Source organism: Moschus berezovskii, chromosome 8 (assembly GCF_049115385.1).
Source record: "Moschus berezovskii isolate FMDL1 chromosome 8, NW_MosBer_1.0, whole genome shotgun sequence".
Lineage (NCBI taxonomy): Eukaryota > Metazoa > Chordata > Mammalia > Artiodactyla > Moschidae > Moschus > Moschus berezovskii.
This window is the reverse complement of record NC_142467.1, coordinates 53,548,015-53,561,150: the sequence shown is the minus strand read 5'-3', so window position 1 is coordinate 53,561,150 and position 13,136 is coordinate 53,548,015. Positions and strand designations below refer to the sequence as shown.

The 13,136-nt window shown below is 45.3% G+C and overlaps 1 protein-coding gene across 2 annotated transcripts in view; it reads right to left on the bottom strand.

Moving 5' to 3' along the window:
- The window catches only part of PPP2R2B (protein phosphatase 2 regulatory subunit Bbeta), a 324,170-nt gene extending 311,832 nt beyond the window's left edge, over window positions 1-12,338 (bottom strand). Inside the window, exons 1-2 of one of the 2 annotated variants that reach the window (XM_055430540.2) lie at window positions 12,115-12,338; window positions 11,403-11,596 (exon numbers count right to left, since the gene is read on the bottom strand). In XM_055430540.2, the coding sequence (XP_055286515.1) occupies window positions 11,403-11,472 (70 nt within the window). In that variant the 5' untranslated portion in view covers window positions 11,473-11,596; window positions 12,115-12,338. Of the gene's footprint in view, window positions 1-11,402; window positions 11,854-12,114 lie in introns of those variants that run through there. The other variant, XM_055430542.2, reaches the window with a different exon arrangement.
- Window positions 12,339-13,136: the final 798 nt, after the last annotated feature.

The following is a 13,136-nucleotide window of genomic DNA, read 5'->3' as shown; positions in this document are numbered from 1 at the left end:
TATATCAGGAACTATACATGATATTTAGTAATATCTATAAGGGAAAGAATCTGAAAAAGAATATATATCAGAATCACTTTACAACTGAAACACAACATTGTAAATCAGCTAAACTTCAAATAAATAAGTAAATAAAATAGGTGAATCATTTTTATGATTCTCTGCCTTAACTTTTCCAACTGACCATCAACTACTGGTTCCAAATGCATGGAGTGAGAGGGATTCTTTTGTATGTATTCTGTGCTCATGTATAAACAATAACATGTTAGGCACTTCCCTGGTGGCTCCAGAGGTAAAGAATCTACCTGCCAATGCAGGAGACAAAGGTTCGATCCCTGATCTGGGAGGATCCCACATACCACAGGGCAACTAAGCCCACATGTGCCACAACTACTGAGCCTGTGCTCTAGAGCCCGGGAACTGTAACTTCTGAGCCCTCGTGTTACAGCTACCGAAGCCTGTGTGCCCTAAAGCCTGTGCTCCACAACAAGAGAAGCCCACACACGATTAATTAGAGAGTACTCCACTCACCCAAGAGAAATCCTGAGCAGCAATTAAGACCCAGCACAACCAAAAATAGATAAATAAATTAAACGTTTAAAAAGATATCATGCTAACAGGGGGCATGTTGCCTCAGCCTGTACCATATTTTACAGGTAAGAAAAGAATCAGAGATGGAGGGTCTGTTCCAAGGCCTCAGAACTGGTGTTGGTGGAGGGGGGTCTAGAGCCAGGCAGGCTCTGATTCCACCATCTCAAGAGAGGCAAATGTAGCACAGACTCGCCCAGTCTGGGTACTTAGATGATTAAGTACCTTTTAAGAAGGACAGAGCATCCTCTGCTCACATGGATGGAGAGGTACTTGAGAGCAAGAATTTCTATTTCACCACACCCCCATCACCACCACCATAGCAGCTGCCAAGAAATGCGATACATAATTTTGATGGATTTTCTTTCTTACTTTATAACAGTAGAAGAAACTGGGGCTTCCTGGTTTCTGAGAGAACCAAGTTTGCTTGGGATTTACACCCTCCTCCATGGAGCACAAAATAACAAGGGAGACAGACTATTGTGCCTGTCAGATCATGTCACTGAGAGCTCAGCCTCACCAACTGGCACTTGCTCTTGCCTGTTGGTGCGGCAAGATGAGCAGTGCCCTGCTCACCAGATGGTTATTTGTTCCACCAGCCACCTTTGCTGCATCCCTGATTCACTCCAGCCCAGGACGGTCTCCAGCATTCGTGCTGCAAGGCAGCTCCTGCCAATAACTTTGCCAAATGGCTCCTCTCAAAGTCATGGGCCGCCCAGACAGGCTGGCTCCTCCATCTGCAGCAGCTTTTGGCAAAGAGATGCTTCTCATTCTGTCTCCACTCTTGGCTGCACCAGAGCCTTCTTGCCAGGAGGATGGTCTCACCCATCAGTACATACATTTTAAGCCTACGTCTGTGTCTCCCAGGCTCACCCCCAAGCACAATGTCATAACACACAAAACAGAGCCAGGTGATCACAAATACAGGCATAGGGCACCATGGAAACTTAGAGCCAGAGAAATCCACAGAGAGCTCGCCTCCCTTCCCGCATCTTCAACCTCATTTTAGTAGATTAGGAAATGGAAGCTGAGAGAATAAAAGTAACGAATTACAGTGGCAGGACTGAGAATAACACACAGGTCTTCTCATGGGCATTCCAAACTACTGCTTAACAATAAAGACTGCACTGCCTTATTTTTCCTCTGTTCATTTTCAAATTCTTGATAAAAATTAGACCCTTTGTATAGGTAGTGATTCAAAGGAGAATTTCTTTAGAATAATGAATATTTTTTTCCTGTATCAATATCATGCCTTTTTTTCAAAACAGGTGTGTCCATGTACTACATTGACAGACCTGGAAGTGACTTCTGTTCTGCCACCCACTCTTGGGTGACCTTGCACAAGTAATCTCACTTTGTTTCAACTTTTCACTTAAAGGGGTATAAGGACAGTTACAACGAGAAAGATACTTTAAATCTCAAGTTTATTTGCGGCCCAAAGCAGGTCCTCCATGACTGCTAGACACCAACATTATCTTATATGAACACTCAAATCCACAGTGGTTTCAGAATACACATACTATGCATACATACATAGGACTGCCAGATATTTCTTATATTAAGAGTTCAAGTTCATGACGTTAAATGGTTTATCCAAGGTCACTTAGAGAATAAATGAAGGACCAGAGATTCCTTCTTGCTATTTTGCTAAGAAATGAGAACCAATATCTTGGCTTTGAAAGATGATAAAATCAGGAAGGAGAACGTCAACAAGAACATATATACACACACACACATATATATATGAATAATCACTCCAGCATCTTCTGTAATATAAAAAACTGAAAACAATTTTCCATCTGGCCACAAGGGAACTACTAAATAAACTATGGTACAGTCATACAATGGTGCACTAGGCAGCCATTAAAAAGAGCAAGGCAGATGTAGGTGTCCTGACACAGAAAGGTCTTTCAGATACATCACTGAATGGGAAAACAAACAAAGTGTAAATAAAACAAACAGTATGCATTCAGTTACATGAAAAAACAGTCTCTCCCTCAATGTGTATCTGCACCTGGATATTTAAATGTATGAAAATGTATACAAAGTAGGCTATGAGGAAGCTCAGCAATTATTGACAATGGTAACTCTGGACAAGGAAGTGGGTGGGTGCGGGGATGGATGGTGATTCATGCTTTGTTTTTATCTACTTCCATAATGCTTGAATCTTTTCAAGTAAGAAGGCATTTCTGCATTATTTGCTTTATAAATAAAGACATCAAGGCAGAGAGGAACATGAATGACAACAGGACAGCTGTCATGAACCAGTGGTCCTCCTAACTTTGGTGTCTTTGGCCCCAACTTGACTTCTGCAAAGTTACATGAGCAATGCTGTTCTGAAGTTTCTTGTTCAGCTCTTTTCCTCTTTGGTAAAATACTTACTGGTGACATTTTGTACTTAGGGATCCAGGTTTTTCCTTTCAGACCACCTGGAAGCACTCAGCATCTTGCGGCAATATCCCCCATTAGAACCGTTTACAGCTTTTCCATACTCAGCACCTTTGTGCATCTGTTGAGGGTCACAGAGCTGAGTCCCCAGCATTAAGCAGAGGAGGTGACCTGCCATTCTGTGACTACTTCAGGTTCATTACTTAATGGATTCTCAGCAGTGAAATCAGCTATGCATGATGGAGGAGGCTGTCAGTAACCCAGTGTCAAGTACACCTAGAATACATGGCCTCATAGGTATGGTACTCTTCGGCACACTCCTTCTGGCAGACCTCATCTTTCTCAGGTTAAAATCCTGCCTACAGAGACCCCTCCAGACCCTGGGACTCCATGCATCTTCTCACCCCTTCATTTCTTTACATTTGTTGGAATTAATCAGGCCTCTCTCCTCTACAGCATAGAAATGACAGTCTGACTTACCCCTCTATATGTCCATCCTTTTCCATTACCCACAACGATCCTTTCTCCAAAGAAACCATTAATACTAATTAGTTGTCCATGGATTTCACACTCACATCCTAACATCACCACTCCTCCCTATTTCCATAGTGAACTTGGAGCATAAGAATTCAAGGGTTCCTGGATTATTTACGACAAAACTCCTAGTGGTCTTGTAAAAAGAATCTGTGCTTCCAGTGGGATGGTTATGTCAGGATTGGTTTGTCAGGTCAGAGCTGATTTTTACCTTTATTCTAGAGTTCTATTGGAAAGGCAACAGAAGGAAACTGGATGGTAGAAATGAAGTCTGGTGAAAGCAAATTCATCTTTTTAATGGGAGATGGGTAGAGAACTGCTGGAGAGTTACTCTGGCCAACACGAGTCCTTAGACACCCCCACACTTCACTTCAATGCAAAAGGACATCTGCCATTATACAGCTGGCTCTGGTCCACTCCTTTCACTCCAGGCAACTACATGAGTTGCCATCAACTCTGGAAAAGAGACGCCTGGATGGTTCAGTGGAAACTTCACTGTGAGTGTCCCAGGTGGAGGGACATGGAGAGGGCTAAAAAAGCCAGCTAAATTTCATATTTTGATTGCTCAACTCCATATTTTATTTTCTTATTATACACATGTGCGAGTGTGCTCAGTTGTGTCCAACTCTTTGCGATGCCAGACTGTAGCCTGCCAGGCTCCTCAGTCCATGGGATCTTCTAGGCAAGAATACTGGCTGCTGTTGCTGCTAAGTCACTTCAGTCATGTCCAACTCTGTGCGACCCCAGAAACGGCAGCTTACCTCTGTCCCTGGGATTCTCCAGGCAAGAACACTGGAGTGGGTTACCACGTCCTTCTCCAATGCATGAGAGTGAAAAGTGAAAGTGAAGTCGCTCAGTCATGTCTGACTGTTCACGACCCCATGTACTGCAGTCCACCAGGCTCCTCCGTCCATGGGATTTTCCAGGCAAGAGTACTGGAGTGGGTTGCCATTTCCTTCTCCAGGGGATCTTCCTCACCCAGGGTCAAACCCATATTTCCTGCCTGCATTGGCAGGGTGATTCTTTATCACTGTGTCACCTGGGAAGCTCTTATTATAGATAGAGGAAAATAAACCTACAGGAGTAAGTTAGCTAAGGATTCTGGTATCAGCTAGGGGAATTCAGCTCCCTCCCTGTGGGAAAAAGAGGAAGGCCCAGACACATGCACTGCCTTACTGGGAAGAGATAAACCAGGTGAACTGGGTAGCACTGAATGGCCACCATGGGAATGTATGCAGAGTGCTGAACACAGCCAGCATTTTCCCCCTAAATTCCAAACAAGAGACAGCAGGGATGGGCAAAGAACTCTCGGCTAGATCCAGGCAGTCACTGATTCCAATCTGGTTCTGCCACTTACAAGTTTGTGACCTTACACATAAGTTTCTTTGCTTCTCCAAACCTTGCAATTTCTTACTCTGAAAAATGCATCTAATGCAAGTATTCTCTCAGAGTTGCTGAAGGTGATGAAGTGAGTAAACACGTGAGAAACATCCATGAAAATGACCGGAATACAGACAGAACTGAAGAAACCTTCGTTCTCCTCCCTCACCTAAGCATCTAAACTGGACCCTTAGTTTCTTCATAAATGCAAATGCTAGAATTTAGGAGTGTCAGTCTACAGCTGTGCTCTTTTCATTGAACATTACCAGTATTTTGACAGGACTGGCCTAATATTATTCACCCCCGGTTTATTGGTACGTTTCTGATCAGCCCTCATAAAGGGCTTGGGATAGCCCCTAGAGACCTGAATGCTAATAATGAATACTTGCTAGTGATTTTCAATGCACTCTGGTTATTTCGTTTAGTAGCGGAACATTTCCTATCCCCGGAAAGGTCATTTATAATACTGTAAGGCAGCTTCCTCCCACCTTCCATTTCAGATTTTTCTGAGAATAGCAGAGAACTCAAACATTCATCCATATGCATTGGAAATACTATTCTGATCTTGCATTTGCATAAAAATACCAAAGCAACTTAAGGAACTATTAATACAAGGCAGCTCTCCAACATGACACCACCTCTTTTTACTTTTCCGATGCCTTTTCATTAGCTTCTTATGAAAAGTCATTTTTATGTTTCTTCCTAGTTTTATTCATTACAGCTTTCCTCTTTTCTTGAGGGTGTGTGGGATGGATGGGGAGAGAGGAGGAAGCAGGAGCCTTTACTTTCTTATTTTGATTCTTGTGCCCCTAAAAAGCTGTAACATTTCACAGATCACACAGACCTCACGTTTGAAGACCCTCTGAACTCAACTCACCCAAGACTGGTCTCTTCTTATTCTATCACATTTCTGAGAAATGGCCATACAGGGTTATTTGAATAATTTAACTGTGTGGTTAAATAGGCTTATACCAAGGTTGCTGCTGCCAAGTCGCTTCAGTCATGTCCGACTCTGTGCGACCCCACAGACGGAAGCTCACCAGGCTCTGCTGTCCCTGGGATTCTCCAGGCAAGAACACTGGAGTGGGTTGCCATTTCCTTCTCCAATGCATGAAAGTGAAAAGTGAAAGTGAAGTCGCTCAGTCATGTCCGACTCTTAGCGACCCCATGGACTGCAGTCCACCAGGCCCCTCCGTCCATGGGATTCTCCAGGCAAGAGTACTGGAGTGGGGTGCCACTGCCTTCTCCGTATGCCAAGGTACTTTGTTCTAATTTCTTTATATGGAGCCAAGATCAGTTTCCTTGAAATTTTTCACCCATAGGGCTCAATCTGCCCTGGAGGGCTCTTCTAGGCATCTCAACTGTTCACATACTTTTAAGTGCCTTAATATACCCATGACACCCCAAATTATGTATCTAGTCCAGATCTTTCTTCTGAGCTTCAGAACCAGATATCCAAAGCTTACTTGAGAGTCTCAGTATGAGGCTAGATGACTCACACACCTCATCAATTTCCAAAGTCTTTTTTCCAGTTTCAGTGAACAGCCCCTTGCATCTATCCTCATGGCAAGTCTTCCTTGACACCATCTCCATCATTTCTCCATCTCCACTTAGTCTATCACACCAAGTCAGCCTGATCCATTCTTCTCCTGCAATGTATCTCAAATCTACGGAATTATCTTCATTTCTACTCATGCTACCATCCTATAGAACAGCTATGGCCTCCTAATTATCTCCCTGCTTTCACTCCTGTTCACTTCCTAGCAAGCCCTCTGGCCCCACTCTACACAGCAGTAAGCCTGAGCTTTGAAAAAACTAACCTGATCATATTTCCCCCGTGATCAAAATCCTTTAATGGTTTTTGATCCATCTTTGGATAAGGTCCAAACTCCTTATGGTCAACAAGGTTCAACATGACCTAATCCCTAAATACCTCTCCAGTTTCTTTTCTGTAACATTATGAACATTTTCAAACAGATAGCAAAGTTGAAAAAAAAAAATTACAGTGGATATCCACTGACTGACCACCTGGATTCTACTCTTAACATTTTATATTTGTTCTATCATCTGCTTATCTATTTATCCATTCCTCTCCCCTAATACTAATCTTTCTTGGTTTGGTCCACTCCAAAGAAAACTACAGGCTTCAGTCTCATTTTCAGCCCTCTTCCTCTTGTTCCCTACACTCAGCCCTAGGCATCTTCTCATTCTTTGAATCTGTCGGACTATTTTATATCTCTGCACTTTGGACCTTCAGTCCCTTTTACCTGAAATGTCTTCAGCTCCTGTTCATTCCTGTCTTATCCCTTGGTTTTCAGCTTAAATTTTGTCTGAGGCAGTCCCTGAGCCTCAATCTAAATTATATTTACCTTTCTCCTTTACAAATCATCTCAAGGCTTTTCCTGTGCTTTTCCTGAATATCACTTATCACAATTGGAAGCTACATAATTCTTTGGAAAATTGTTTGTTTAATGTCTACCTCTTCCACCAGATTTCAAACTCCATGAGAACAGACACAATGTATTGGAGTATGCAGGATCACTTCTGCACAAAGTCAATTAATAGTTATTGAAGGAATTAAAGTCAGAAAGCATCAACAGTTACATAATAATAATAATATCATATTAATATAACAACTATACATAGACTAAGTGAATTTGCTCTCCTTTTAAAAATATGTACAAATTGCTTCTCGGCCTTTTGGCTAAGATCAAGTGTAAAAATATGTACAAGCAGTATGGGTTTTTAAAGGCGGAAGACGGAACTTGCTGCCAGAATATAACCAGCGAGTTATTTCTGTAACATATTATGGGAAAACCCAAATGAACTTCTCAGCCAACCCAATAAATTAAGGCAAATTGCTAAGAGGCTATCCACGGCTAGTGGATAAGCCAAGAAGAGACTGTGGTGGGTTTTAGAGACGTGTCTCCTATTTCCACTAGCCCTTCCGTCAAGACCACTCCAAATCAACAATGCAAGGAAAAACATTGTGCTTGCAATGCAAATGCCATTTAAGTAAAAATAACAACAGCTATAATTACTGAGGGCATCGATCAAGGTCTGGCTTTGTATTAAGCACTGTCTTGAGTGCTTTTCCTGCATTGAAAGTCTCTCAGTCTCAGTCGCGCCCGACTCTTTGTGACCCCACGGACTATAGATTTTTTTCCCCTGTGGCGTAGGTTCTTCAGTTATTCCCATTTTATGGCTAAGGAAATTGAGAACAGAATAGTTAAACAACAAATTATCTGACTTCCCCTTCTAACCACATTGCCATTCCTGTGAACTCCTCCTATGTAGAATACTTATTCTGCCCCATGAGAACAGAAGTATTAATCTAGAAAACTCTGATTGTGCTTTTGGAGAGGGGGTTTTAGTTGATTCTAACAAGTCAAAAAGATAGAAAGCCAACCCTACCGATGCTTTTCTTCATGTATAACCCTATATGCACATTTCCAAATGATCCCTGAAAAGAACTTTCCCTCAGATGGGAACACTATTTACACACAGAGATAAACCACTGTGATCTTCCTCATAACAGGAGCTAATAGTTAAAGAAAAATGAAGCTGTGCAGAATTTTCTAATAGAAGAGTACGTCAGACAGTCTAGAGTCGGAAGACAAATTTTACCCTGACTGTGTGACCTTGACTAATGAGTGTCATCTCTGGGCCTCAGTTGCTCAGTTTTCTTATTAAAAATGGAAATTATAAGACCACTTAACCGGGTATGGACATATTGAAATGCTACTTACAAAAAACTCAGTACGTACAGGACTCGGAAAAGAGAGATGTTCAAAGATAGCAACTTTTAAAAAGGGAGAAAAAGGGAAAGGGAGGTGAAGGTGGTAACTTCATACTCAGAACAAAAGAAAAGTTATAAGAAATGTTTTAAATAAATGCACATCATGCATTCTTTTCCCACACAGAGAGAAAGAAAGACAGAAAAGCTTGGGAAAAGTGTCCTTTAGTATTTGCATTGCTCTTAGCTGGATGAACTTGCCTGCAGCTACCACTTATAATGCAAATTGAGCTTGGAGTCCTTCACACTAACTACACAGCAAAAACCTTTCAGCTTTAAATAGAATACTGCAGTGTGGAATGATCTGAGCATAGGGAAGAAAAATTCAGACATAAATGCAAAGGAAATTTTGCAGGAAAAAAGAAAGCTGACATATCTGGACAAGATAGGAAAATGCTGAAATATCAAAGAAGACAAAAGGAAAAGCAAAGTCTGTAGAAGGACCTAGAAACTAATTCCCTAGAAGGTGGGTTTCAGTTAAAAAAGGGGAAGAGAACTTTGGGGCAAGTCCCAAATAAATGCAAAGGATTTTAACAAGGAATATTTTGACCTAGCGGTGTTCCTTCAAGGTGTACTAGCACTTTTGAGGTATTTATCAGAAGATGAAGGATGCTCTTCTGATGAATAAAATGCAATTGGGAATTGCACGTAAAAAGACAACTTACATTGTCTAAGAACCATTTTTTTTCCTTTCCAGACTTTCACTAAGCTCAGGTAAAAAGACCTGAAAATGTACTGTGAAATAAAGGTTTGCTTAGCTTTGAATGTAGTGGCACTGGGGTTGGGGTGGGGAGAGTGATCCAAGGAGGCTGATTTGGAAAGATTTTTAAAAATTCTTTGCTATAAACTCTACCTCATTTTAGGCTACATGAACCCAGATATTTTATCTGCAATCAGACTCTACCAAAATGGCATCAAAGAGGAACAAAGATTAGGTCTATCTGAGGCGCTGAAAGCAATGAGGAATGTCATGTTTAACTCATTTCTTCATTTTACAGATGATACTCCTACACACATGACCTCAATTTTCCCATCTTCCTAGCTCAGTAAGTTTCCTTTGCCTGCACTTGGAGGCAGAAGGCAATACAGAAGAAAACGTGAAGGCAACCCTCTGTCTTTGTTGTCACAAACAAACAAAAAAAAGTGTGCCCCCAAAGAAGATGGACCCAAAACCAACTTCTCTTTGGATGCTATGCTCAGACCCAGAGCTGATCATATGCTACCTGGTGAGTCAGTGACAAAGCACTAAGACCAGGGAAGAACATCTAACAATCATGTTGTCACCAGGCAAGTAAATAGACTCAGTAAACATGGTGCTTGATATGGGGTAGGGACAAGCTGAATATCTTAAAAGCCACCTCTAAGCTCCTGAAGGCTTGAATTCATACAACTCTGCTTGATTTATCTAGAACCACGGACATATCCTAATATGTGATGCTCTCTAATAATGAAGATGAATAAAGCATACATTTTCAAAAGCGCTGAGCATTCTATCTGAAACTTTCAGGGATGTTTATAGAAGATGCCACCTTTACCCCTAAATTGTGGGTCTTTTTCTTTTCAGAACTTGAACTCTTTACCACCCCCATCCACCTTTCTCTAGTAGTCTTGATGTGATTAAATGTGACAGAAATTTTAGCATCCAAGAATAGTAGGAACCACCTGAAATGAACATGCCTTGCTGCATGTTCCTAAAGCCCTTTCACACACATTTTCTCACGTGGGTGTTACAATGTGAGGCTGCAACACTGTACAGGAGGGCTTAAGGATAAAGGCCGACAGGTAGAAAATGAAAGCAAAAATGCGAAAGTTTTGGTGTTTGGAAAAATGCCCCCACTCTCTGCTCCCACACAAAAGGCAAATGAGATTCCACCTGCTGACTTTCCTTTCCTGCCTGTACCTCACTCTGGCTAATGTCAGAACGAGCTGGGGGAAACAGTGAGAGAGAGAGGGAGAGGGGGAGACACGACGACTTCACCTCTTGGCAAAGCTCAGCTTCCTGAACCCTCTTGCTTTCTGCTGGCTGTTGATTCAGCAGAAACTGCTGCTGCAGAATTCATAATGGTGATTTTTAAAGGCCCCACTGATCGCATTGCTCGCCCCACGTGTCAGACTCATTCACTCGCCGCCCCAACACTGTTTCCCGAGCCACCTTTTTATATCTTGCCAATGCACTTCCAAGGGGAGAGAGGTTGGCCCTTTATGAACCGGCCTTTTGGGCTTTTGATTGTCTAAGCAGGTAACCCGGCCAGGGAGATTAACGGGCAGGAAATGAAACCATGCCCTCCCTTGCAGCCACTGAGAGAAACATCGTTCCGCTCGGGGAGAGGAGGACCCACGGTCCTCTTGGGCCCTCTTCTTTCTTACCTATCCCCCACTCCACCGACCCCTGCATATATATTCGGAGAGGGGTCATCTGCTTTTGGGAGCGGGAGTCATTTTTCCAGCCGGGAGCCCCACCCTGAAAAACCTCATCCCCGAGGGCCATTTTAACTCCCGTGGGCGCCGGGTCCACCTGCTGCTGAACACCCAGCTAGCCTCGCCGAGCCCGGATGGATGTGGGGCGCCCGGGCTGCTGCCCCTGCGGGCCGAGCCCCCGCCCCAGCCCCGGGGCCCGGAGGAGTCTGCGCCGCTACGCGCCCCGCCGCCCGCGGAGCTCAGCGATCCGCAACTTGCGCCCGGCCCCAGCGGCGGAATGCGGTGGGGCTGGCGTTACCTTCGGTCGCATAGCTGTGGTCGCGCAGGAAACTGTTGTTGATTTTGCGGGTATCAATGTCCTCCTCCATTGACAGCAGGCTTACTTGCGTGGGAACCAGAAGCCGGCAGACAAGTATCCATGTTCCCTCCCCGCAGCCAGTCTCACAGGAGAGGGGGGCAGGGGAGCCAGTGGGACTGCACCATGGTCCGAGCCTGAGGAGGAGACGGGGGAGGCGGAGAGAGAAGAGAAATAAAAACCCGGCAATGGAGCTGTCACCTCCTCCGCCCGGGATCTCCGAGGCTGCGGCGGCTCCTCCCGCGGTGCGCTCACTCCAGCTCCAATTCCCAGCGAGGATGCTGCGCCTGCCTCCGCCGCCTCCGCCTCTGGGGTGCCAAGATGCGCCGTGCCCCGAGGGGTCTAGTCCCGCCCGCCGCCCCGGGAGGCGCTCACAAGCGGGGCTGGGGAGATGCCCAACAGGTTCCCCTCATTGGCAGCCGCTCCGAAATGCAAAAAAAAGATCCCTCCTCCCCCCTGGGAGAGCGGGCAGCCGCGACAAAATGGTGCCTTTCTGGACCCGAGCTGCAGTGGCGAGATGGCAGGGGCAGGGTTCAGGCTGGCCCGGCCCAGAGGAGGGTGCTGGTCCCGCGGGAGGGCGGCTCCGGCTGGCGGGGGCTCGGCAGCCGGCGGGGAGCTGGGCAGGGCGCTCGGCGGCCGGCGCCAGCGCACTCACCCTCACACCCACACGCGCGCACTCGCAGCTGCTGCTGCTGCTGCAGGAGGCTGGAGGCGGCTGGTGCATTAAAGGCGAGGCTCCTCCCAACCGCGTCAGCAGCCCCAGGACTCTCCCCAGCAGCGGCGGTGGCCGAGGCCGAGGCTGCGGCGGCTCTCTGCTGCAGTGGGGCGCACGCAGCCGCCAACCTGCACCTGGGCAGCGAGCATCCAGCTCCGCAGGTTGACGGGAAAAGCGTAGACGCGCTCTTCCGACCTCGCTCCCCGCCCAGCGCCACGCAGCTCGGGGCGGCGTTTACTCCAGCACCCGAAGTTCCCTAGCTCACCGCCTTTCCTGACACCTGGGCTCCAGGATAGCAAAGAGAAGGTTCCCTGGGGCAAGCAGGAAGTCTACATCTCGGCCTCTTTTGCTCACCCTTCTGTCAAGCATACGATCCCTGGATGAAGGTCAAGGGGGAGGCCTGGGGTTCGAAGCCGCACTCAGAGAGGAGAGAATGCTCAGAGCCTAGCTTAAGCCCTTCTCTGGGTTAGGAATAAATGGGGAATCTGAGGCCAGAACTTTTCTGCGGATCACACCTGACTTCTCCCTTTCAGAGAGTCAAAAATATCTTTTAACTGGGGGTGTCTAAGTCTATACTAGCAGAGGAAGGAAGAGGATCAAATTATGAATCTAGTCAACATGCTCTGAAAAATTCCATATTCCCTAACCCTTTGCACTCAGTTTTGGTCAAACTGCTCCAGCCCTCCGGTGGGTTTTGCTTGCTAAGACACAGCACTGCAGGAACCGCTGACATTTGCTCTCCCGGTGAAAGGTGCATTGGAGCCCTGTGCCCCCAGAGCGCCACCGTCTCCCAGGGGGAATTTCAAAGATCCAGTGAATACCAAAAAGTGGCCTGTCTTCCTACTTCAGCTAGGAAGAAAATACAGAAGTCCACCCCACCCCCAATTTTTCCTGAATTGCCAAATCGCAGATTTCATACTTGAAAGAAAATGAGATCATTACTGTTATGAAACAACAACCAT